This window comes from Diorhabda carinulata, chromosome X (genome assembly GCF_026250575.1).
Source record: "Diorhabda carinulata isolate Delta chromosome X, icDioCari1.1, whole genome shotgun sequence".
NCBI lineage: Eukaryota > Metazoa > Arthropoda > Insecta > Coleoptera > Chrysomelidae > Diorhabda > Diorhabda carinulata.
The window spans coordinates 51,811,604-51,839,301 of record NC_079472.1 but is presented as its reverse complement, the minus strand read 5'-3'; the positions used below and the strand labels follow the sequence as shown (position 1 = coordinate 51,839,301).

General features: G+C 30.1%; 1 protein-coding gene across 10 annotated transcripts in view; it reads right to left on the bottom strand.

Annotated features, from left to right (window-relative positions):
- The window catches only part of LOC130901148 (anoctamin-2-like), a 43,048-nt gene that overhangs the window by 12,723 nt on the left and 2,627 nt on the right, over nucleotides 1-27,698 (bottom strand). For 5 of the 10 annotated variants that reach the window (XM_057812265.1, XM_057812266.1, XM_057812262.1 and 2 more), the window contains 7 exons: nucleotides 20,110-20,344; nucleotides 9,556-9,792; nucleotides 6,219-6,367; nucleotides 1,686-1,845; nucleotides 1,211-1,629; nucleotides 654-935; nucleotides 268-550 (listed from right to left, as the gene is read on the bottom strand). In XM_057812265.1, the coding sequence (XP_057668248.1) occupies nucleotides 268-550; nucleotides 654-935; nucleotides 1,211-1,629; nucleotides 1,686-1,845; nucleotides 6,219-6,367; nucleotides 9,556-9,792; nucleotides 20,110-20,331 (1,752 nt within the window). In that variant the 5' untranslated portion in view covers nucleotides 20,332-20,344. Of the gene's footprint in view, nucleotides 1-267; nucleotides 551-653; nucleotides 936-1,210; nucleotides 1,630-1,685; nucleotides 1,846-6,218; nucleotides 6,368-9,555; nucleotides 9,793-15,584; nucleotides 15,633-20,109; nucleotides 20,345-27,698 lie in introns of those variants that run through there. The other 5 variants (XM_057812268.1, XM_057812267.1, XM_057812269.1 and 2 more) reach the window with 3 other exon arrangements.

Here is a 27,698-nt window from a genome sequence, read left to right as displayed (position 1 = left end):
TTCGGGTCTCGAGCTCGAATGAGATTTGTTATACTACTTTGATAGTTGAAAAGGTAAAAAAAAAAAACATTTACATTCAATAAATGATGCGGCTGATTAATTATACTGATTTTGAAAAATTTCACCCCTATGATATAACATAAAATTGAAAAACTGCAAGTACCACATATTTATTCAAAGTAAAGAAGGATATAAATTATAAAAAAGAGAGGTGATAAAATGATATTAAAAATTATTTTGCTGTTCATTTATTATAGATTAACATACCTCTTCCTGGCGATATCCCAATATTCTATTATATTTTGCTGGATATCCAACGTATTTTCCTTTTATAAAAGCGATGTAGAAAATGGAGGAATAGAAATTCACAAACTGAAACATATATATTTTAATAGCTAAACTTTCATCGAATTCATTCTGGGTTCTCTGTAATTCCAATTCTGTTAATGTTTCGGCCAATCGTCCATACAAAAAATTCAGAATGTGTATACAAGTCAAGTTAATCAATCCCGCCGTTACTGGAATCGCATAGATCTTATAACTACTGCCACTGAAATAAACAGAATAAATATTTATATGTTCCGAACAAATAGTAAAACTTTGAGTCTAACATTATCAACATTACTGATAGTAGATTATATGTAATTGATTACCTATGTAAATAACCAGAAGTTAGAGAAGACATTCTGTATACCACAACAGCAACGACAACCGCTAGAGCTATCAAAGTCCAGCAAAAAGCAACTGAAAAGCTTATAATAAGTGATGGCAACTTGACTCTCCAAAAAGGAACCACTGGTTCTTGTAATTGAGTTATAACGTTGAGTTTCTTCTTCTTTGCGTTAGCTAATTTTAATAGATATTCAGGTCTTGGGGGTTCTGCCTGTAAATCGAAACCTGTCAAACCCCATCTGTGGGCTATTTCAGCACTATACCTGAAATAATAATGAATAAGTCGACGCCATTTTATGAATTTTTATTTTGACCAAAGTCAATGCGAAAGCGACATCTTTACAGAATAAGAATTATTCAAATTTTTTTTTGAAATTCTGATTATATATATATATATATATATATATATATATATATATATATATATATATATATATAATATTATATATATAATATTATATATATATATATATATATATATATATATATATATATATAATATTATATATATAATATTATATATTTATCTTTATATTACCTTTTCCACATTTCAAGGTAGAAAGTACCCCAAAATGACATGAATACAGCAAAAAATATAGTTGCGTTATTATCAATAATATGTTGAATTTTTGAATAATTACAGCTTTCTTGTATATACCAATAATCACAATATTTATCACATCTTGGACACATGGTGATGTTTTTGGCGTTACAAATATCTCTGCTAAGGATATCTGAATGTAAAGTAATAGCACCATATAAAAGGCACAAAATGCCTACTATAGAAGCAGGTATCAACATGTGTGTGTAAAATCCGAGCCACGCGAAATATATGGCGCATTTCACACCAAAGTAATCTTTGATTTCATCTAATGGTTGGAACTTTATACATTTTGAGACTGACGCCCATTCGTCTAAGAGGAGTTTCCTGGTGGAAGTTTTGTCGTGTAGATCACCCTATAAATTAAAAAGAACTCTAGTTAATGATTCGAGGACAAAAAAAATACACTTACATCATGTAATGGATAAGCAGCTTTATAAACATTTTCAGCTATCAGTCTTTTAATACCCTTATCCTGATCTTCGTTGCCAAATCTCTCTCTTTCTAAAATGTAGGAAATCACTGTTATCTTCACCGAACTGTTGAAGAACTCTGGGTCGTCTACATCAAATCTAAAATAAAAATCTCATACCTAAATAAAAAATAGTATCGATAGGTGTACACAAGATCCAAGTGTAAATCAACAATTTATGAATGTTTATCGATGTACAAAATAGTGGCTAATAATATATAATGTTTATAAGAAAATGTTGTGTAATGGTTGATGTTTCCATTTTTGTGCTATTGGCATTACTTTCCTTGCTTTGATGTACAGTCCCTGGCCAAATTATTAGAAACAGAATGCAGTATTTCATGTACAATATTATTTACCGATTGATATTGTACCATTTTATCTTTTTAAATTGATGTTTTCTATTTTTATATTATCCAATCAATTACCGATTATTTGAAGGGGGTATTCTGGTCTGGAAGCTTAAATTTTAGGCATTTTTGAAACTAACGTAAAAAACATTTTTACTCCTCATTTTTCAATATCATTGATTTTTTAAGAATATAAAAAAAAAATTTTAAAATCAGATTTTCGATAAATTACAGGCCGACAAACTGGGGGCTAGAAACAAACGTTGCACGGTGGTTGACATGATTCCTACCTTTGTAATATCAATTTTTTTGACTTTTCTTCGAATTTTTTAAAAATATTCAAAATTGAAATTTTCTAGAATCCAGGGCAGACACAATGGACAGATATATAAAAAAGATTTCCACCAAATTTCTAAGTAGTCAGTCGTGTAGAACTTGAGATATCACGTGAACTACTTCAAAAAAAAATAGTTTGAGAAACAATTCCAGTAAAATAACTCATTTCACTCGGCCGACTTAGATGTTACGTCACAAAATCTATTGTATCTCTAAATATAATGCGAATTTTTGAAAATCCATTTGAGCACATAGTCTTAAGAGTCTAAGATTTGAAAATATGCAAAAAATCTATTTTTTCAAATTTCTAGACCAGAATACCCCCTTAACATAAATAAAACAGCATAAATAAAGTTTTAAAGAAAGTGAAAATAATGTAAGTGAAAGTCAATATTAAGTTGAGCCACGTTTAACCGCTATTAAAGTTTTTTATTATGCGGTATGGTATCAATGCAAGATTTTACCATCTACTGCATTTGAGGATGGTGATTTCACACACATAATTTTTTCTTGGAGCTGGGTTTTGTTGGTAATCACCTCTTTAGCCACTTCTCTTTTCACAGTTTCAATTGGGTTTATATCGGGGATATTATCTTAGCAATCCAAAATAGGGATATTTTCTTCTGACAAAAAAGCTTTAACAAACTGAGCTGTGTGACAGGTAGCTTCATCTTACATGAAATTCGGAAACCATTTTCTGACCGCGGAATCGTCCGATTTTGTAATATTTCTTTGTAATGATCTTGTCTCATTATTCGTTTCATGACGTATATATATTCGCCTTTGTTGCTGATTACTGACCAAATCATCACTTTGATGGGATGTTTAACCGTTGGAACGATACAGTCAGGATGATACTTTTCTACATGACGACGACGCATATACCGAGCTTTATTCTGCAAAATTTCGAATGTGCTTTCATCACTGAAGCAGACCTGACAAACATAGAAAAAACATATAAACCTCCAAGTTTCTTTGTTTTATTTAACTGAAAATGATAAAAATGTATCAATTTTTCATTAAATTACAATATCTTGCCGATCTCCAGTCCACATCTTTGACTTGCTATTGTTTGGCCCACTTCAAGAGCTTTGCTTGCATTACAGCTGTTAACTTGGGCTTCCTGGCTAGACGACAAGCCTTATTCTTTATATATATATATATATATATATATATATATATATATATATATATATATTTATTTATTTATTATATATTTAATTCTTTCAATTTTCTTCGAACAGTGCGCTCAGAACCATTTACACTAGCATCCTGGAGTTGTAATTTATCACCTTTTTGGTGCAACTGTCCAACAAACAATCTCAGTCCATAAAGCCACAGAAACAGGTTTGTACTTGTTCACGTTCATGTATAACATTGCGTTGTCATATGTTAAAAATAAATACAAATAGGTTATCTAGAACAAATCTTTTAAATAAAAATCAATAATATTATAGTTTAAATATACAATTACGGCATAAAAACTTTTAAGAAACAAAATTATTAAGAAAATACTGATACTTTGGCTAAGAGCTGTAGGTGCACCAATATATGGAAATTTACTTGCAATGATGGAAAATACAACACACAAAATTTCTATATTTGAAACAAAATCAAATATAAAACAAAACATTGACAAAATTCAAGTTGTAAGATACCGAATCATTGAAATATTTTTGTCTTTCTTTTTATTTTACAAACACAGTAGATACTAAAAAATTTCAATCGTTTTCGAGGTATTTGAACAAATATCAATCAAAGTGAGTCAATTTTTTATAACTAAAATTTTTTAAAATTTTATGATAGTATCTAGAAACAATTAACTCACTTTTTATCAAAAATTTAATAAGCCTCAAGTTTGGAACTTCTGTGTTGCAAAATTTTGTTAGAAAATGTAAGGTAACAAAATAATTTGTTTTAAAATTCAACATTAATGGAGTGCTTAATAATAATTATACAATACATTGTTAACAATAATTTTAAATATTTAAATATAATTAATGAAAAAATGGTGTGAATTAGCTTTTCAATGAAATCACATGTACACCTTTCAATAAAGTTTCTGTTCTACCACATATTTACATATTTCTAATACTGTTGTTTACATTTTGAACATATATTGTAATAATTATTTCCAAATGTTGTACATTTACAAATGGCCCTTGTTTGAATACATTCAATTAATCCCAAAATTTCTAATGTTACAGGGTAAAATCTAGCGACATAGCTGATCAGAAAATATTTCAATATGTATTCATTTTCCTTCAAAAGTACTTTCCACATTTTGCCTTATTATAATTGCAATGTATTATGGCATATTGCACCATCCTGCTAGTAGTCTAGTCAATAAGCTCAAAAATGTGGAAAATAAAGGTCCTAAAAATTTGGAAAGATAGCTGATTGGATTTGGAAGCACCTCTAGAAACATATTTTTTAAGGATTTTGGTGCAGGTTAAAAATTACAATTGTTATTAACAAAATAAGATAAAAAAATAGTATTTAGTTTTCGGTTAATAACTTGAAAAATATTGATATTTAAACAATTTTGAAAAAAGAGGAAATTTCCGTTACAAAAGTCCCAATTCCCGAAATTTTTTTAAACATAAAGTGTCATCTTAGTAATTTGAACAAATTCTAGAATCTCCTGAATATTTGAAAAAATCGAGAAAAAAGGTTTATCGCCATTTTTGGAAAAGTTATTCAGCCGTTAACTAACAATTTTTTTCCGAATCTACGTTAGCATAAATAATAGGATAAAAGGTATAAAGAATTAACCTATTAATTTCATGGAGCCCCCCTAATATATAAAATTCATAAGATCCTGTGATAAATGTTTATAAAACTTTCAATCAATTTTCAATAAAAAAAAATTCGCCAACTTATTCCAAAGTATAAACTAAGTATCTGTAAACAATCGAAATTTAAAATACAATATTTTAAACAATTTTAATATCAAAGTAACAAAAAAATTTTTTAAAATCATTATTTTCTCTGGACAACAGAATAGCAAAATAATTTTTCAAAAATGTTCAAATTCTCTATATAAACAAATTACGTAAAAAATCATAATCTATGTTATTAACGCCATTGTTTTGGAATAGCTATAAAAAACCATAATAAACAAATTAATAAACTTTTATAAACATTTAACGCAGCATCTTATGAAGTATACATTTAAAAAGGGCTCTACTAATTTGCAAATTCATAGGCCAATTATTTATACCTTTTATCAAATTTTGTTAGTTACCAATTGAAAATATTTCGAAACATAGTGATAAAACTTTTTCAAATGGAGCTCGATACTTTCAAGTGTTAAGAAGATATTTCGTTCCGGGGGTCAGGATTTTTTTTATCGGAAATGTCCTCCTCTTTAACGAGCTTTTTTCAAAATTGCTTGAAAATCAGTATTTTTTTGAGTTATTAAGGAAAAACTAAATACTATTTTTTTCATCTTATTTTGTTAATAACAAATGCAATATTTTACCTGCACCAAAATACTTCAAAAGCCTTTATAGCATAAGTTGCCGTTCATTCAGTAGTAGGACATTACTAAAATAAAAAATTAGATCGAACTAAAGATTTTTAAAAATGTTTAAAGCAAAGCAAAATAAAAAAAATTGAAAAATATATAAGTTTTCGGATCCATAAGTTGAAGAATATTCTTCAAACTAGAAAAACAGTGAGTCCAGTGAACTTATGTAACCTTGAAAATGCATGGTAGTCCTTCATATTTGTTTAAAAAAAACAAATAAATGATATGTGACCCAATTATGTTATATATACTTACAAATAATCTTTGTCTTTATTAAACTCTGCAGTCAGTTGATACTTTTTAGGAGGAAACTTATCCGGGTCTAATGATACTTTACATTTATTTAAAATTTTTACCACAGTTTGCGTAACTATATTTTCTTTTATTTGAGGAGATTCTTCATCCTATAACAATACAATTTAATATAAATATTTTTCAATATACAAGGTGGTCCAGAATTATGTGCAATGATATCTGCAACTGATAGTTCATCCAAAAATAAGAGGTACCACACATGTAGACTATTTTTCTAAAACTGTTAAAAGGTACTGAACACACTGTTTACACTTTCACTACAAGTACACTGTCTGACATACGCTTCTATAACCAAGTTATCTCCTTATCGCTGAATAGTGGTGTTGTGTAAACTGTGTGTTCACAACATACAACAGTTCCAGAAATTCCAACTTAGTAGTGGAAAAAAAAGATTGAGAAAATAGAATCGAATAAAAAAGTAACACTTGATAGAAATAGTGAAGAAAGCTAAGTTTGATAAGTAAAAGAAGGAAGATTTGAAAAAGGTGTATCAGTAATAAAAAAAAACAAATATATTTAGCAATAAATTATAGCCTTAATATAAATTTTTGATCGGAACTACCAGTTCATCTCAGATAACCTCTGACCACTCGCTTTAAGCCCTCTAACAGTTCAAGGTATAAAAAATGTTATATACAAAAATTGTAGAAAATTGAGTTCTCTACAATATTGATAAAAAATACAACGACCTTAAGACCCATAGAAACCGAGATATTTCTCAAAAATGTAAAAAAATCAATTTTTGTCACTTTTTTCTCCATAACTTTAAAACTTGCGACCATCCAATTATACGTGAATTTTGAGAATAAGTATGTCAATTTTCGAGGTCAACTCCCTACACTGACTGGACTAGTAGCTCTACTTATACATGTCAATTTTTATATTAAAATAATTCTTTATGAACGCAAGATTATTAAAAGAAGTTCAAATACTTATACCTATATAACTTCTATGACAATTCATACCTTTTAGAAAAATGAAACAATTTGAAATAAAAATTGCACTTTTTTAACTTCAACTGTTTAGATGTTATAAGGGGATTAATTAGGTAAAAATATTAGTGTACCCCCGATATATTTATTATATTTATAAAAATGTTTTTTCATATGAAAATAATCGAAATATAATTTGGAAAATTACTAAAAGAAGCAATTTTCCCATGGATTACGAATGCTCCATTATTTTATTTCTCTCTTATTCATAAAAATAGATTTATTTTGCCATAGTCGAAAATATTATAATTTCTAAATATACTCTGTATATATGAGATTAGGTATTTGATAAAAGAAATCATTTTTCGTAACCAAAACACATATTTGAAAAAAATAAAGTCTTCATTCAGCATTTAAAGCACATCCATTATTATGCAGTTTCAGAAACAAAAGGGTACATGAATCATAATTCTATTTTTAGATTACTATCAGCGCTATAAATCAACGTACATAATTCTACCATTCCTAATAAAATATACACAAAATATTTTTATTTATCAACAAGTGATTTATAACCTTCTGTTTGCTCGATATTTAAGAGTAGTAAATTGAGTTAACCTTACTATTTAAAGTTGTTTTGATATTTTAAGCTTTAATTTACTTAATTGCCTTAACCAGGTAAAATGGGTTGCAAAATTCTAACTAAACTTTTGAATTTTCCCCTTCCTACACCTTGTGCCAGATTCTTTTATAAAGTCTATTTATCTATAAAAAAAATAGTAAACCAAAACATTGATCAATGCGTGACTAACACGTGACATTCCGGGCAAAACGCGGCGCGGCATTGATATTGGTCCAAATCAGGGGCGCCATAATATACCACAAATAAATAGCCGCTGGACACGGAGACATATGATGAAGTTGTTAGCTATACTCCACCTAAGAAAAGAACTAAAAAGCCCGACAAACATTCTTGAGGTTTAGAAGAGTGCTTACATGTCCCGATTTTGATCTTAACCTACGACTGAGGTTCGTGAAGTTTGTTCGGTGCTTCTCTACGGCATGGAAGGTTAGACATTGAAGATGACTGCGATTAACAAGGAGGCTTTCGAGATGTGGCAGAATCCTTAAGGTGCCTTGGACGGCTAGATTGAAAAACGAAGACATTCTGAGAAGTATCGGCAAACAACGTGAATTATTTGAATTAATTAAGAAGAGAATAACGGCGCATCTAGGGCACATTATGCTAAACAACAAGTATCAATTTTTGCACTTACTGATCGAAGGTAAAATTGAAGGATAGACAGGGATCGGAAGAAAGAATATGGCTTGGATGTGAAACAGGGAGTGGACAGTACTACACAATACTTAATACTCAGCGCAAGAAATAGAGAAGCGATGGAAAATGTTATCGCGAACATCCATTAGTAGATATGCATTGAAAGAAGAAGAATAAGAGGTTATTTATAATCATTGTGAAAAGTATAAAACTGATTATTAATTCCTGATTTTTAGATAAATATTTTAGCCGTTCACTTTATATCTAGTACAAATGTCACGTTTACATTGTATATTTTTATAGTAATAATTCTGCATAATTATTTATAATTTATATGATTAATCTGCTGAAAAAAAAAATACAAATTATTTCTTAAGTGTGGTCCCGTTACATGCTCGTTTTTGGCGTGCACTATGCGTGAATATTGTTTTGGTTTATTATTTTTCTTCGACAAATAGACTTTAGTGCTCAAAACCTAAAATCGCAGTGATTTATTCACAACAAGAGATTTGAATCCGATCTCAATTTCCCTCGGTGTGACAGAAAATTGGCTCTTCTGAAAAATTAGACCTTTTTTGTAACCAGACACAATTATTTACACCTATATATCAAAATTGTTACAAAATAAACCGTTAAATTTAACGGATATTTTGCTCCTAATTACAATTGATTAGATTTTAATGTGATAAATACCAACTGTGGTTTGAAAAACGAACTTTTATCTCTAGTCATATGAAGTTATTTAAATAATAACTATTGTTTCCATTTGAATATGAACTTAAAGACTAACAACATCAAATATTTCTTCATCAATGTTGTAATTGAAATTTTTCATTGTTAAACTTTTCCAGTTTATTATCAATTATTGAAATCACTTCAAGGAATATTGAAACATTGGAATATTCATAAATTCGACTTAAAATTCAAAATGAACGAAAAAAATATACGAATCTCAAGCTTATTGTTCGTCCTTCATTTAAATTATGAATATGAATTTATGTCTAACCTCATTAACAAACAGTCAATGAAAATGATCATAATTAAAAAATATTGTATAACTACTAACGTCTTTTATTGGCAACCGCAATTTAAGTATCTCTGCGTATCTCATGATAACATCCTTAGGAACGTGAATTTTAACAAAATGTATTCTTTGATTTTCTTCCCTTTCTAATATCAACCCGTTGGATTCCAAATTATGTTCGTAGTTGGTTCTTTTTTCAACATCTCTTGTATCGCCTTGATCTTCGTAGGCTAAAACGTAGTCAACGCTCAAGTCACAGCTTGAGAAATAACGCCATCTCTGTGAACAAATAACAAACATTGATATAAAATGATTATTTTACTTAATTCAGTAACTTTTTAGTAATCATGTAATATTGAAATAATTTTTAGTAGTAAAAATGCTTCAAAACTATATCTGTGATATTAAGGACGCAATTCCATTATAGAGGTTTATCAAATTGGAATTATAAGGAAGACAAATGAAAAAGAATGTTATTAAAAATACTGATGTGCTGGAATGCAAGTTAAAAGAGAATGCTAACACTAGATCAATCGTCGACAGTGACGTACTAGAAATTCTTAAAAACGGGCTCTGTTGCCGACGAGCCGCGTTCTGGACGACCGGTATTTGTAACAACTAACGAAAATATGGAAATAGTAGCGCTTTAACTTCGATTTCTGAAGACGATAACTTGGTTATCGCAACGCGCGTTAGACAGTGTTAATGTTGACAAAAATAAGATTTACAACTGGAGATCTGAGTTGAGATCTCGGTATTGTTCTTTTCGTTGTAATATCGTTCTCCTTATCTTCTTCTTTAAATGTACTATTAGCAATAAGCTGCATTGAGTGTGATGTGGAAAGTTGGTGTAGGTCAGAACCTATAAATCATCTTGATTTTAGGTATCTTCTGATAAAAAATTACATCATTCTCTGTTTCCTCAAATTCCTCAATTAATAACGTTCCCGAATTTACAATATTATCTGATGATCGCTGATTTCACAAATTCGACAAGCTCCTGCAATCCCAAATACAACAAAAAGATTGCAATTCATGTACTCGTAAAAGCCGCAGCTTTTTTGGGTAACTTGTAACATTTCCTGTTTTGTTTCAGAAATAGAATTAGTTTGAACTATTTTGGAATGTCTGCATTATTATTAGATCGTAACATACTTTTAATCATTAAATAATTCGATCACACTGTCAATGGCTCTTGTTCTGTCAATTTCGAAAAATTGGCCAATAACGTTTGCATGTTTTTTTCATCTTCCTATCCATAAATCCTGAATACGCGGTTTCGTAAAATTTCCGTGATTTAGCTGGCAATAATTTTTTATAACGTTTGCATGTTTTTTTCATCTTCCTATCCATAAATCCTGAATACGCGGTTTCGTAAAATTTCCGTGATTTAGCTGGCAATAATTTTTTTGACGCTACTTTGGCTACTTTACTAATTCCAGTGGATTCAAATTGGGACTAAGGTATTTTCTTCTTTATAGTATTGAAAATAACTTCTAAACAACCACCAAGTTCACAATTTTTAAATCAAATCACAAAATTAAATTGACAGTTAATTGGTGTGAAAGTTTATTTAGGTAAAAAGCAGATCTAATTCGCACTATAAGTACTAATTTCAAAAGTCAAATTTCAAATCGATAATTTTCTGAATTGATTATTGTAATGATATAATTTTTCAATATTAAATCATGATTTATCTCGTCACATAAAAAAATGTGTATCTGTTTTTTGTCTTCATTCGGTGTGCGTTGGGAGACAATACAACCTCAAGCTAAAATCTACTACTTTTTCCCTTGTATAATAAATATTTTTGCAGACACTCAATTGACATGAAAATTGTTAAATTTTATATATAATCAATATAATTGTATCTATTTTAGTACAAAAACAACGTACAGAATTAATAATTCAAATTTTTTTTTTAAACTATTTTGCGTCATTAATAATAATTGTATAAATTATTAGCCTCGATATTTGTCATTTTAATAATAATAATAATACTAATTCAAACACAACAGTCGTTAACTAATTAAAAATTCCCCTAGTCTATCATAATAATATTAGAAACTGTTTTCAGGTATTTCCCACTCTTAATGCAGCGAAATATACACCGAGCTCCCCTACTTTTGAAATATCGATTATACTATAAGGTCACACATTTCTTGTTAAATCTTTAAAAAGTTCAATATTTAACTCAATACTAGAAAAAAATTACAAAAATAAATCGCTATTAGTAATGTTTCCTGTTATTGAAGAATGTTGATAAGAAAACACGTATTTTGAATAAAACTTTTACAAAAGGTTGAAACAAGTTAAAGTGATTATATTATTACGAGGTTATAAATTATTTATTTATCACTTATACTTTATTAGTTTTTAACCTTCCGTAGGGCGCATTCAATCTACGGAATGAGTAGAATATCTTTTGACCTACCGAGTTTCTGTATTTCACAACATAGAGCAGAGCCTCCAACTATCTTCCCAACCGCTTTCTAAGAGTTAGAGTCACAGAGGTAACTGAATTCAAGGAATTTATCGGATTACTTCCCCTGGCAAATTTCTTGTGATATGAACTCAATTTAAAAATATAATCCTAACTCCAGAAAAGCTCAACAAAAATTGGTAACTGTCCACGATATAGTCCAATCATTTGTAGATAACTAGATAAAATTGTGGATTTGGCAATGCCGCAATTAGAAGTATCGCCTTATGACGATATTCTAAACATCGCTCAGCTGAAATTTCGACGAAAGAAATAGGGACCAATAAATCTTAACCTGACGATTCCCATCCAAACATAATTTTTTTCGTGGCGCTGGGTGTCTTTTAATTATATCCAATGCTTTTCTTAAGTCCAGTAGTGAGAATGTGTCGATTTTCTGTACTACTTAAACAAAACGTTCATTCGTTTGAAAATACTATTTCTTACTCTTCTAAAATTTTGTGCAAAAGTTGAGCTTTGTAGTAGTGGGTGTAGTTGTTCTTTCTTTAAAAATTTTACTACAACCGACTAATTAACATTTTGTTGTAAGCCAATCTCTGTTGTAGTTGTTGAGGGTCGTCTTCTAATGACAGCAAAGTATCTAACTTTGCAACGTCGCTTAGTCTTGGTCTTCTAGATTTTGCCATCGCCTACAATAATTCTGCTTACTAAGCGATATTTCAATGTGTGTTTCGTTAAATTACGCATATACTTCTTTATGACTCCGAAGTCGAATTTATACCCTTTCTATTTCGGATAAGATATTTAATAATAAATGTATTTGATCTCATATGAATTGTGTCCAACCAGACTACGAATCATAATGCGCCTGTCAGAGGATTATTATAGAATTATCGCAATCACGTTTATGCTATTTAGTGTTTCTTCTCAAATTTGTATACTTATTGTGCAGATTTTTTTACAGATTGATTAACATCAATTATAATCCTTGCAATTATTAGTAGTACTCAACATTTATCCAGATATTTACTATGGATTTTTCGCCTTCTACATTAGCTGCTTTCCATTTATACCAAAACTCAGTAATTCTCAGCTTGAGACCGTGTGCTTTAGTTAGTGCTTTAGTGCTTTAGCTAGTGCTTTAGTGCTTTAGCTAATAATAAATTATTATAGTCTATTTCAGAAAGGTGTAGAGCAATAAAATGGGAAATTCCGTCCAGTTCGGCTCAATTTCGGTGTCGGCCTTAGATGTAAGTCTTGAAATATTTTATAGGGATTACTTAGGTAGTAGATTATACAGTTACGTTTTGCGTTTAACAGGTACCGTTTAACCTTCTATTAGTGCCTCTGCCTAATTCCAACTCTATTTCAGATTCGGCTTAACCATGCGCCGTAAAAGCAATGGTGCCTTACCCAAAATATTTAGACCTTTATAAGTATATTTGTTTAGTTTAACCTATCAGTATTTGCTGTTAAGTCGTAAATAGTGTTCACAGTATTATAAGATTAGTAATAAAATGGCGACATTTACACCAACGAAAAGATGTTCCAAGAATTCTCCACTTTCAGTAAATGAAAAACTTATTATTTTAAATGTACACGATTGCATAAAATACGATTACCCGAAATTTACTGTACAAGAAACTGTCGACCGATGTTCCCGAATGACTGGAGTTGGAAAGTCCACCGTTTTTAAATTATTGGGAGAAAGATAGCGGTCCAAATGGAACCTCCCAAGAAAAGTCCAGGCAGACCAGTAAAAGTCCTTGATGAAGACACCAAAAGTGTAATTCGAAGAAAAGAAAAAGAAATACCCACCCTAGATAAGATTTTAATGGAGCTTGGCCAGTATGACAGTATTCCGATAACTAAGAAACTCTACAGCATTTCTACTGAACTGAAAGCAACCTTAATTAAATATGATAATGTAGATTTAACTAAATATGCCTTATTAATCTCACATCTGAAATAAAAATCGGTTAGGTACAAACCTAAAAAATTTAATACGAGGTCTGGTTATTAAATAACGAGACTGCGCGCCTAGAGGGCGCCCTTGACGCGTGGGGTAAATAACAAGTAGTACATTGGGAGATATCTTGTCTATAAACGTCCCAAAACACGTTTCCGTCACTATTATAGTATTGTACAGTAGCGGTTTGAAACAAACGTGTTTATTTATCGTGCCAAAAAACAGGAGCAACGTATCAATCTCAAATTTCTCGTTAAATTGAAAAAACTCCGACTGTTGTCAAAGGGTATGTGAGCAATTCTCTCAACACAAAAATAAATTGTGCTTTACGAATGTTACAAGAAACTAATAACCGCAGTTTTTTAAACCAATCTTCTACATCATATGAGAATCAAGAGACCAATTTGACTGTTACAAATATTGACCACTAAATGAAACTTTATCTGATAATGAGCTTGACTGGATCGAAAATTCACATAAGTCAGCCCAACATGGTCCTTGCATGGTTCGAGAAAAAAATTGTTTTGGATAGTAGATATAAAACTTTTATCATATTTTTTTTAATTCTTTGATCAATATTTATAAAGAAAAAAATTATTGGGAATTCAAAAATTTTAGATAGTTTAAACATTTCAGTAAGGCCGTCATATGTATAAAATAAACACTGAAAATATGATACAAAGTAAATAAGACAGTTATTCTCTCGGTTATTCTAAAATAAGCATTATTATTAAACTTTTATAAAAAAAAATCTGATAAATCGTATTTTGTACTAGGATATGGAAATACCAAGACTAAAACAACTGATAAAGTTTTTTTTATGATGCCAAGAAATTCGAATATACAACAAGAATGGTTTGAAAGTGTTGGTCGTTCTGACGATTCTGCGAGATGTAATGATTTTTGTTATCAATATCATTTTAATGTAAGTAAGATTCAAATTTAACTTATTTCAATATTTTATAGTCATTAAGTTTTTTGTTTTCAATTTTTAAAGTGATTCACTCATGGAATTTTCAACTTGTTCTATTAGTGAAAAAAATGCCACTTTATGCACTTGCTGTATAAATTACTCTTTTAAAAAACGTCTTTATTCAGTAATGTGTATTTGTATCTTACAAAAGCCACTTCTATGTAGGTGTGTTTTTGAAAGAAAATATCTGCTTAAGAGATGAATAAAGTTTGAACATGGTGAGTAGTTTTGTTTAACAAATGACTCATAAACTGTTGGTTTTGTGAATGTATTTGTATCCAAAAAGGGCAGCATAGAGTTCTCATTGCAGCTACACGATGATTTTATGATATCCAGCGTAGCAAGACGGGGAGAAATTTTTCCATAAGTAATATTTATTCTAAAAGTACTTATATATAGTATACAAAATTTCGGTTTTGTATAATTAAAAATATACTTAAAGGTGAGGGTACGATAGAATAAATTTGAAAAGATGTGTTTTTAAAGATCACCAAGCATTTGAAACATAGTTTTGGAAAAATAATAATACTAATTTAAAGAAAAGAAAAACAGAAATTGTGTGAAGTACCAACCCCTATTCTAAAAAACTCACGTAAAAATAAATTATACTATTGTCTAATTATATTCTTACAGTTGGTGTTTTGATTAATGTCTTTTTTTCAAATGAGGTAATAAAAATAACTTACCGTAGACATATTGTGTTACTGACTTTATAGCAGAATTGGATATGGTAAGGTATCAACATTATACCTTGTATATATCCGCAAACGAAAACCGATAAGGTAAAATAACTTGATTAATTTCAAGATTTATGATAAGGAATTGGAAAAATAAAACAATAATTATTCCAGTTATACCTCAAGATATTAACTGAAATGAAAGCTAACGATTAAATCTAAATAAGAAAGGAAGATTCAAGTTATATTTTTTGGACTTATACTGGGTATTTTTTGTTAAAAATCGATTGAAAAATTCATTTTTGCTATTTTTCGATTGTATACAGGTTGTCTCTGTAAAAGTAACGGATTGGTAACCATTAGGCATAAGCCGCTCCTGGTCTTCAGTTAAAAGTTTTGATTTCGTAACTTCAAATGCCTATAACTCAGAAACGAGGAGTCGTATGATATATTTTTTTATGTCACAGCATTATTTTCACGTCATCTACTCACTCCCGAATTATTTGCAACAAGTCCCAGAACACCCTATTGCAATGTGGAAATGACATGAAAGTTTTAACGCATTTGATACAAGAATAAATTTGATTTTTATCCAATTTCAGATATAACTGAACAAGAAACTTTATGCTTACTTACTCCTTACTACTCAAAAAGCTATGAATTAATTGACCAATTTGTGGTAATTAATTAAATTAATATTTCTTATGGAGATATTTGTTCATGTTTTCACCAAAAAATGGCGCCACTGAAAAGTATACTTTCTATATAGATTGCAATAGGTAGTTCTATTAAAATTAACGATTTCAACCTTTAAGGGGTGGTCCTCAACCTTTTTGTACCTGCACTCCCATTTAAATAAAATTTTTGGCCCCTTTAATTTTTCTAACAATATAATTTCAAACTGATATTATATTATAAATAATATACAATATTATGTATACATTATTATAAGAAATAATAATTTTAAATGGGTTAAAAACAAAATTTACAAAAATGATATTTTGCAAACAGCTGCATGCCCCACTTGCAACAGATTAGAAACCAATGCCTTAAAGCGTACAGTAACAGTCGTGAGTAAATTTAGATAATGCTATATTTTGTTAACTAAAGCAAGATTTCAGTAGATGGCAGCAGAAATGGAGGGGTAACAGTACTGTTCTATCATAGTATTTGACAGTTTATTTGATTCATTTACCTTAGTAATGTAGTAATGACATAAACTAATATGTTAAGGTTATCTACCATTGAATATATCATTTAACAAGTTTGTATGCTTCTAAAAATTACGTCCTCTTTTCATCCTTGTCATTTATGATAACCCGAGGACTTTATACTACTACTACTACTTAAAAAAGGTATTAGAAATAGCACACGCCGACGATTTAGACGAAATATTTTTTAAACCTCCTGAGGGTGATGAAGCTTTAACAAGACTCTAGTGAAGAAGACGGCGGCGGAGACTGATAATTTGTCAAAAGGACAACTGGAGCTCCCTTCAAAGTAAAATTAGTTGAAGCAAGAGTTGGAGCTTCATAAAATGAGAATTTACTTGCAGTAAAAATGTGAATTGGACTAACATAACAAAATCTAAATACAAATACTACGAAAATTTATCAAGAGTAGAAATCTTCGAAGTTTTTGAATACACTTCACCACAGATATCGGTCTATGCAGGTTTGTCAAGATCCTAAAGTTACTAGAGAAGAGCTAACATTTCTTGTAGCAATTTTGATTCTCTCTGAGCAAAAAATATTTCTGGGAAAGTGATCTTGATATGAGAAGTTATTTAGTTTGCACGAAAGAGGCTACTGAAATTTTGAGATATGGCAAAACCGATATGAATGCCAAATCTGACATTGTCATCATAAAATTTGACATTTTTAATGGTAAACGTATTTAGAACTTGTTGTCATACGGGTGCTATCGAGTTGTTTATAGATACTTGGAATATTCATCTTAGTCGAGCGATTATTTTCTATAACTTTCGACGAGCACTAAACCATCAGCACAGTGCCGATCAACTCGCTTCGACTCTTGGTGTTGAAGCAATATCTCGAATCACCGTGTTTTTCTGATTTTCCGAATTTCGTGAAGATCGTCTAAGGTCGACTCTTGTACCAGAAAACATCGATATCGTGCGTAAACTGAGATTGCAAGATCGTCATGTGCATACCGTGAGGTTGAGGCATACTAGGGCATTAATTCCATTCGCATACAATCAATACTGCATGAACATTTGTATGTCAAAAAGATTTTTTCGCGTTGGATATATAAAGAGGATAACAGGTTAAATGTATGGGAGAGAGGAGTGTTAAGAAAATTTTGGGAGGGATATGAGAAGAACAAAATGAAGAAGAAGAACGAATGCAGAGATTTGAAGTCAGGCAGAGATCGGCTATATAGTAATGGGCAAAAAGACATTGGTTGAGGTATATAGCCATAACAAAAGAAAACAGGTGGGTGAAAAAGAGCCTAAAAAAGGTGCAAAAAGAAGAAAGCGTTCACGTAGAAAATAGCGAGATACATGTAAGGAAGACTTACAGAAGTTAGAGATAGCGAACTGACGCAATGCAGCCGTGAACAAAAGGAGTTGGAGAGACTTCAAATGTTATATTTTTATTTCATGAAATTCATTAGTAAGTATTGGAAAAATAAATTAAGTAAAATATTTATCATCTTACATATTTCAGAAAGTTCCACCTATTCTCAGTACATTAAACATTGTACGTTATTGTTCCAATGGAATGAATACTTATCCATAATCTCAACTCTATGTAATCAAAACAACTTTGCAAAAATACCACCCGTTTTCTAAAAATGCTGAAATATTCCCAAAGTGTTATTTTTAGGGTATATATAGAACGATGCCACGAAAACCTGTTCGCAAGCTTCACAAGAAATCATTCGAGAGAGACAACAGACACGTTTGTAATGCCCTAAAATACGTTATACAATAAAAATCTTGGGAAGACGAGAGACAAGTTGAGACGGCCTCCTGTCTCAAGTATATTGGAGGAAAAAGGTATTCTAGATGCTTTATTTGCTGCCAGTTCATTTGCCCTTAGCTTTTCACGCAGCAAGTGCTATGTCAATTCATTCAACAGTATTTGAACCGAAAGGGTGTTCATACTCCTGTATTTCAAAACAATCTACCTGGAAAGGATCGGTATTTAGGAAAGAAATCCTGAATTGGCGAGGAGATTGTCAAAAAACATAAAACGCTTAAAGGTACAAAGTAACAACAGAAACAATTATGAAGTATTTCGAGAATAGCTCGTGAAGATGTGTTTCCAAAAAACATAATAAATTTCTTTGAAACTAACATAACCGATGGCTCAAAAATTTTTTTATTCATCCAAAGCCTCTACGCTCATCATGTTCTACGCTACATAATATCAGCTTCGTATTTTTTTGCCTCCGAATACCACACATATATGTCAGCCATTAGATGCCTCTGTATTTGGGCCATTATAAAAACATGGCGCCAAATCCTTGCAATGAAGCTTCTGATATCTTTATGGCCTCAGCTATATCACACAATTCCAATTTACGATCAGATATAACCAATTTGTGGATTTTTTTTATGGTTTCTAGAATAACCACTTCAATTGGACGACCAGAACGTTCACCATCATCATTGTCTATACGACCACATTTAAATTCAACAAATCAATAACAAAGGGTTCTTTTCGTTGGAGCAGAGTTCGAATAACACTTTTGAAAGCATTACTGAGCTTCTACAGCATTTTTTTTCACCAAGAAGCTATGATAAATTAACACACGAAATTGTTTTGAAAATAACGAAAGTGGCTTCATTTAATGACTGTCACTTTTTTCTGATTAATCGAAATGTCATAAAATTTTACATACTGTCTTTTGAAAATTGGTACTTCATAAACGTCATATGGATTTAACAATGGCAGCGCCATCTATTTGTCAGTCACAAGACATATTCTGTGATGTAATGTCACAATAAACGTGGCATTAAATTTAAAACCAACAAAAAAATAAACAGACTTAATACCCACACATATTTTATCATGATTAAGCATATGCTTAAATAATTTACATGTTTTGAGGTCATTTAAAATATTCACTTCCATTGTATACAGAAAAATGTATACAATCAATTCATCATTTTTAAAATAATCAAAAAAGAAGCTGAAATATAATTGATATACAAACTGAAGGAATTGTTTAATTAAAAAAAAACATTTGTTATTAAGAGAGATAAAATCCCACCACCAATATACTTAGTAAGAGAATTGAGTAACAGAAGAAACAGTTTTAAAATAAGGTAACAAATTAAAGTATTTCATTATTAAATTACATTTAATTACAACAATGATAATTAGAAATAAAGTTTCTGACTAATCCAGGGGAAGTATATCAAATAATTCCTCAATCAGTAAAACTTGTATAGAAACATTTGAATTTAGTACAAATAAAATGATTTAAATAATTTAATAATGAAAATAAAAGATTAGATAAATTAAATGCCATGCACAATTTTCAAATCAAAGTAAAACAATACCCTATTTTTCCACTGTTCATACGTGTTAACAACTCTACTTTTATTTGGCACCTTTTTCTGATCCAAATCTCCCATTTCCAATTCATTGGCGTCATCAAAGTCCATAATGGAACGATACACTGTATTTCTAGATAATCCGAGGTATTCTTTACTATTGAATCTTCGTTTTCCTGTCGTGGAATTGACAGACACTGTATCGAAGAAATCATCATCATCTTCCATCACTTTGAATCATCTAAAAATATAAAATTCTATTTACAATAAAGATTATATATATATTTATTCGAATCTCTCTGTGAATTTCATTAAATGAATGAAGTTACATCATTTGTTAAATTTAAAAAGTTCGTTCAGTATTCAAGGTAAAATGAAACGAGATCTCTACGAGGGTCCGAAGATAATTTGTTTGGTAAGTAATGTAATAGAAAAAAAAAGGGATGATAAATATTTATTGATTTAAGCAGGTGGTAATAAATTTTTCAGTACGTGTTTAGTACGGTGATTCATTTCCAAAAAAAAAATTTTTCTTTTTGGTGCCCAAGCAAAATATTAATCTACATATAGAAAAAAAATTCTCACCAAGTTTGAGCTCTAAATATCATTTTCAAGTACATACAATTACCATTGAAAATACACATAAATAATATATATACGAGGATATATTGAAAAATTCTTAGCCTACTATAGAACCAAACATGACTTCAATGTCAAAATATTTTATTACTCAATATATTCTCCTCTTAATTGGATACATTTATTACAGCGAACCTAAAACGTCTCTAGACCCTTCAAAATGTTTCTTTTTGCTCTACAAACCGAACCTCCACAGCTTTTATTACCTCAAAGTTGGAAGGAAGTATATGACATTTTAAACTTTTTTTCAGGTTTCAGGTTTAGGTCTTGGAGAACCAGAGTGTCGCCATTCCATCGATTGTTGCTTTGTTTCTGGATCGTAGAAATGTACCCCGGTCTCATCCATAGTAACAATTCGGTTTAAGAAGTCTACATCGTTTTCAAATCCGGCACAGATCGAACGCGATGCTTCTGCCCTTGCACGCTTTTGGTCAACATTCAAACATTTTTGTATTCGTTTTGCAGCAATTTTTCTCATGTCCAAATTGACGTGAACTATATGATGAACGCGTTCGTATGGAATATTCAGTTTTAGCCCAATTCGACGGTCTGATAAAATCATGAAGTGCATTGATATTTTCGGGGACTGACACAGAAACTAACCTTCCCGATCGGTCATCATCTCCAATGGAAAATTTACCTCTTTTGAATCTTGCAGTATAATTTTTCACGGTCACATACGAAGGACACTGATCACCAAGGGTATTAAGCAAATCTTCGTAAATCTGCTTACCTCTTAACCCTTTTAAATACAGATACTTTCCTCATGTTCGTCTGGAATCAGGATTTAACTCTTATCACATTTTGTCTTAATGTCCAAATAAATTTTCTTCTCACTTTCATTGCCTTCAATTCTCCTAAATCATTTTATGTGTGTCCCTTTATCTTTCCATTCGATGAAACAATATACATCTGAATAGTGTTTTTTCTTTTTACTTGATTTCAATTTCCATGTTGCGTCCCTAGGAGTAATTGAGATTTTTTGTCAGATATTTAGATATCAAACTAATAAACTCGGGGTCTCAGATCAATTTTGACATTTCGATATTTCCAGTCTTTTACGGAGTCTTGATCAATCTCATTACTTCCTGTGCGAAAAACCCAAAATTTTCTCTTCTTTTCTCGATTTCCGGTTCTACCGGACTGTAACTTTATTATTTTAAATGAAACACCCCAAATATGAATACATTTTTAAAATCTACATAAAATTTTAGTATACTTTTGTCTAAAAACTTTTTTTCGAAAAATGCATACTTTCAGTTATTGATTTCTTTAAAAATTTGACCGTTGCAGACCCTTATAAATTATTTTTTTACTAGGATACCCTTAAAGATATGAAAAATAGTTTCAGTTGGTTGCTTTTAGCAAAGTCAGACGTATTTGAATATATGTTGGTGTATATGTTGAATATATGGGGTGTGTATAAAAAGTGTTCAAAGTTTAACCTAACCGTATTCCAACTTTTAGTCGTTTCCGAGATATTTGAGGTTTTAAATTATTATTGTATTTTTTAACAAGTTTTAATATTTTATGTACCTATACTTTTAGTAGGCTTGGTAATGAATGACACTTGTTCAAGTGTCATTAGTTTATTGTTGATACTTTCGAAAATCGTTAAAATGGCTCGTTCACAATTTCGTAACGAAGATTGTGTAAATTTGCTTTTAATACATTGTGAATGTGACGAAGTTGTTACAAAAACATGTACTTTATTTACTGCAAAATATCCAGATAGACTAAGACCAAACTCACAGACTGTTAAAAGAATTTGAAGCTATACGGTTCATTTGAAGCAAAAGTTAATCGAATTAAACCAGTTATTGATAATAATAATGCCGAAATTAATGTTGTTGCTTATCCAGAATAATCAATACGTGTTGCCGTAAGAGATCTTGGAGTAAGCAAATCGTCGATTCACCGTGTGTTACGAAAACATAAAATGCAGCACTATTCATACAATTTGTGTCAAAATTTGAAAAAAACCGATTTTATTAACGAGTAGAGTTAGCTGAATTTTTAATAATAAAATGCCAGAAATACAAAGATTTGTTAAAAAACATAATTTGGTGCGACGAATCGAAATTAACGAAAAATGAATTATTTAATAAACACAATCCTCATTATTGGAGTCAAGGTAATCTTCATTTAACGTGCTTTTCAAGATCGGTGGCAATTCAATGCCTTTTGTGTTATTCGAAATAATCAAATGATAATACTTCATTTTACGATGGGAATTTGAATGATTAGGAAAGTCAAACAATTAATTTATTTTTAATTAATAATGTAAAAAAGCACTGTTTTTGTTTTATTTTTAGGTGTAAGATATTTTAAGAAATTTGAAACAAAATTATTTAGACCGCTTGCCACCAGACGAATTAAACAAACTTTTTTTTATTCATGACGGTGCTCCTGCTCACAATTAAATCGTCATAAATACATTTTTAGAAGAGAAATTTGAAAACAGGTGGTTGGCAAATAATGGTACATTTCGGTGGCCCCTCGTTCTCCCGATATGACGCCTTTGATTTTTTTATATGAAGTCACATAAAAAAAAGAAGCCTTAACAACTAGAAAAGATTGTGAGCTAAGAATTCATAATTCATCCAATTCTCTTTCTGAGATGATGATAAGTTGTGCGATGAATGAATGCGTACTGATAAGGGTTGAAAAATGCATTGAAGTTCAAGGGAACAATTTTGAACATTTACTTTAAAGCATGAGACTATTTTCCTTTGGCTTTTAATTTTCCAAAAAATTTTTGTAGCATATCTTATTATTGTCACAACTCGTTTAATTCGATTAACTTTTGCTTGAAATGAACCGAATAGCTTCAAATTGTTATGTATTCTTTTAACAATGTACGATTTTGATCTATCTGGATATCCTTCAGCAAAGAAAGCACATGTTCTTGTAACAACTTTGCCATATTTACCATATATTAAAAGCAAATTTACATAATCTTTTTTATATCTTAGTGCTTGTATTCACGGGTCAATATAAAATAAAAAAATTATTTATAAGGGTCTGCAACGGTCAAATTTTTTTACAAAAAATTAATAACTCAAAAAGTATGCATTTTTCAAAAAAGTTTTAAGACAAAACTATACTAAAATTTTACGTAAATTTCAAAAATGTACTCATATACAGGGTGTTCTATTTAGAATAACAAAGTTACAGCCGACTTCCGGTAGAACCGGAAAAATATTTTAGTTAAAACGATCGTATCCGAAAACCCAAACGTAGAAATTTTCATGATTTTACTATGAGTATTTTGCCATATACAGATAGTTTTAACTCGTCGTGGTACATGAGCGGTCGTATTGTTGATAGAAATTTCACGCGTTCTACGACTCATTCTTTAGTTTGACAAGGTATCTGTCTGTCCTATGAATACAGTTCACTACAGCGCATTTCATCATTATTCAGTAATTTAAAAAAAAATGAAAGACAAAGATATATCGAACTCGATAAATAAATGTGCACGAAAGTGAGGCCGATTGGAATAGCTATATTGTAGTACCCCCGTCGCACTCTTTTTCATTGTTCAAATGGCAAAAGCTAAGATTTTCATGTGTTCAATTATATCTTCCTTATTATAAATAATTTAAATATTTTTTTATAATATATCAATAACAAATGATTCTTAAAACTCATGAAAACCTTAGGGGACTAATAAAAATTGTAAACTGGATGAAAATTAAATAATAAATTGGGTAGCACATATGAGAAATATTATTCCTACTACCTATTTATTAACTTAATAGTTAATTCAATAAAATGACTTTTCCGATTTTATGTCGCTACTATACCTAGTAAAAACATTTTGGAACTTTTAAAAATATATTTGGGAAAAATAACGTAATATTATTAAGTATACAAAGTTAAAGCATGTAATTAAGAACAAGTATTTAAAAATAATATATAAGTGAATTACAGGCCTTATTTCGAATAAAAATTACATATACAACTAATCTACCTAAAGCCCCACTTACTGCATAAAGTAACCTACTTAAAAAAACAAGTTGGCAGACGATTTTCCATTAATTTCATTATTCAACAATTTGGAATAATGATGCACTCTACATTTTATAAAAGTATAAGTAACTTTTCTAACAATTTGAATTTCATGTAGTTCCTCTGCAAAAAATTCGTGATTTATGGGGTGTACTGGAATAAATAGACTGATTTTGTCTGAAAAGTATTTTATAGCTCTATTTACTAAAAGATTCTTTACATTTATTCCTTTTTTTAATATCTGTCCCCCATTTATCAATGATATAAATTCTAAAAAACTAATAATATTAAAAACAATGTTTGAAGCATTTACAAAAACACTACTCCCAAGTTTATAACAGCAGCATATGTGCTAATAATAATGAAAATGTCCTCAACACTTACTTCACTAATTTTTGTATTAACAAAGCTTCAAAATCCTCACAAATTCAAAATCAAACACAGTAAATATGAAATCATATGAAATATTAAGGAATAACACCGTTAATCAGAACCCTCAAGAGAAAGACGGGGATCCTACAATCATGTGTTCTCTCTCTTTTGCTTCGATGCAAAGGTATGGTGCTATGATCACTTTGGTTTGTTTATGAAAAACGTATCAACAATTTGGCCCACGCCCGGATGTGGAATCCGACCGCTAGATGGCGCCTTCGTCACAGGAACAAAAAATGCAACCCACATGACTCGTGAACCCCCAAGAATGGAAACCAATTAAGAATCTCTTCGTTCGATAATATTCCAGCAGTTATTACTTCATCGTCACATATAATAAAATCCTCGAAACATACCCTAGGCGCTACTGTATCCCATGCTTCAGGATGTTGTAGAGAAATATCTTGACTTCTTCTTCTGTTAATGACGAAGAAAAAAAACGCTGAGCAAAACGATTTTTTATAGTAGTAGGAGTCACGTTTTGCCAAGCTTTATCAATCATTCGCATTGCTTGTAATACATTTATACGAGAATCTTTCTTTACTTCAATATTTTGCAACATATTCTTAACAACTTCTTTACGGTATAATGACTTAAAATTTTTGATGATGCCCTAATGCGTCACTTACAATTTTGATGTGGTGTTAGGAGGTAGAGCTCGACTTTTACTGATGTCATTGATAGGATCTTTCTTTTTACTTTAGTCATTTTCTTATTGATGTCCATGAGGCAGTTTCGGAAGATTCCAGAAGTCATCCAAGCTTTAGTGTTCGATTCATATTTTAATGTCAGCGATTTACATTTTCAGAAATAGCGAAGTTTTTTGATTTTCTGATAATTAAAGATGAGAGTTTTTCTGTACCTGTCATGTTTGCAGCAAGTAAAATTGTTGAATCACCTCTGAAAGTTAGAGTCTATCAGGAAAACATTTCAAAAATAGGCCCGTTTTATCTACATTGAAGATGTTTTCAGACTCGTAATCACGTATAAACCTATCAGTTTTTTGCTTGTCCATTTGTTGCAAGTGGCAAGATTTACACTTGCACTTACACCACAAACTTTTTTGAAAACAACTTTTTCAGCCATCCATTGCTTGCTCTGAAGACATAAAATCCTGAAGACTTCGAATACATTTCAGCTTTTTCTTAAAACAATGGCTCACCATAGCTTATTTTGACGACGCTGTTTAAACCACTTCTGCTTCGACCACAGCAACACTGAAGGTTTTTAATTTTCGTTTCTAATTCTAATTTATTTATTACCATTTCATAGAATTGATAATATAAATGAGATAGTTATGTATGGTTACAATTTTATATTGGAGATAGAGAGTTCCAAGTTTTTTTATTTGAGTTGTGGATGGAAAATATGTAGAGAAACGGCTTGTAGGGACTCACTAATTACTTTGACTTATAAAAAGTTAAAATTTCAGTCAACAGAGGTTTTGGTGCTTGAACAGGAAAGGGGAAGAAATATTAATTGGAGTTTGGGAGGTTTTTGACTTATCGAGGTTCAACTTACAAAGAGTATGGTTATTATCTACTTTTAATCAGGTAATTTTCTTTAACAGTCTTCCTGACACATATAAGAACCTTGTACCTATAGAGACAGTATTTCATATATCATATATCATAATTTTCAACAGCCATAATTTTTAACACCTGTTGTTATTCTCTTTTCTTTAAAAAATGTATGCAGGTGTATATGTGTATTTGGAATATTTCCTAAAGGCAATGCAATAGTTTCTAATAAGTATTATTATGGCATATTTTTCAGTAGGTTTTGAATTAAATTCAATAATCAACAAACAAAATATTTTTCAATTGCATATAAAAAGAAATCATACATATATATATATATATATATATATATATATATATATATATATATATAAATATATATATATATATATATATATATATTCGTATTGTGAAATAGTTCAAAACACAAGCTGATATAATTTCCATTTTTCTAACATTCAGTAGGTACTATTTTGAACATCATGTTGTAATTTACCTCTATGATATATTATTCACCTTGACATAATCTGTAATTACCTAAATGTAACAGACTAAATAACATTTTTGTGTTGACCATGAGAGACAAGACAATTCAATATTATATTTGATCAAGGGTATCAAGTATTAATTAACTAATAAAAAAGTTATTGAATATACAATATTGCTCATTTTATATATTTACTCATTTTAAGGAATGAAACGTTTTACACTTTATACAGTACTTACTCATATTTTTTTTTCTAAATATAGTAATTCTGCATGAAAATATTCTTATTACTGTTAGTTTAATGATTAAAAATATAGTATATATTCAAATTTGCTAATATTTATTGACAAACAATAATAATTCTGTCAATATTATGCAATATGCGCGGTAAGCAAAACGTTTAAAAAATTGGAACCGCGAAAAAAAATTTGTTCTGCTGTAAAATTGAAGACAGATTACAGATTCATGTGTACACAACTTAATGTCTAAATTGATACTTGTGT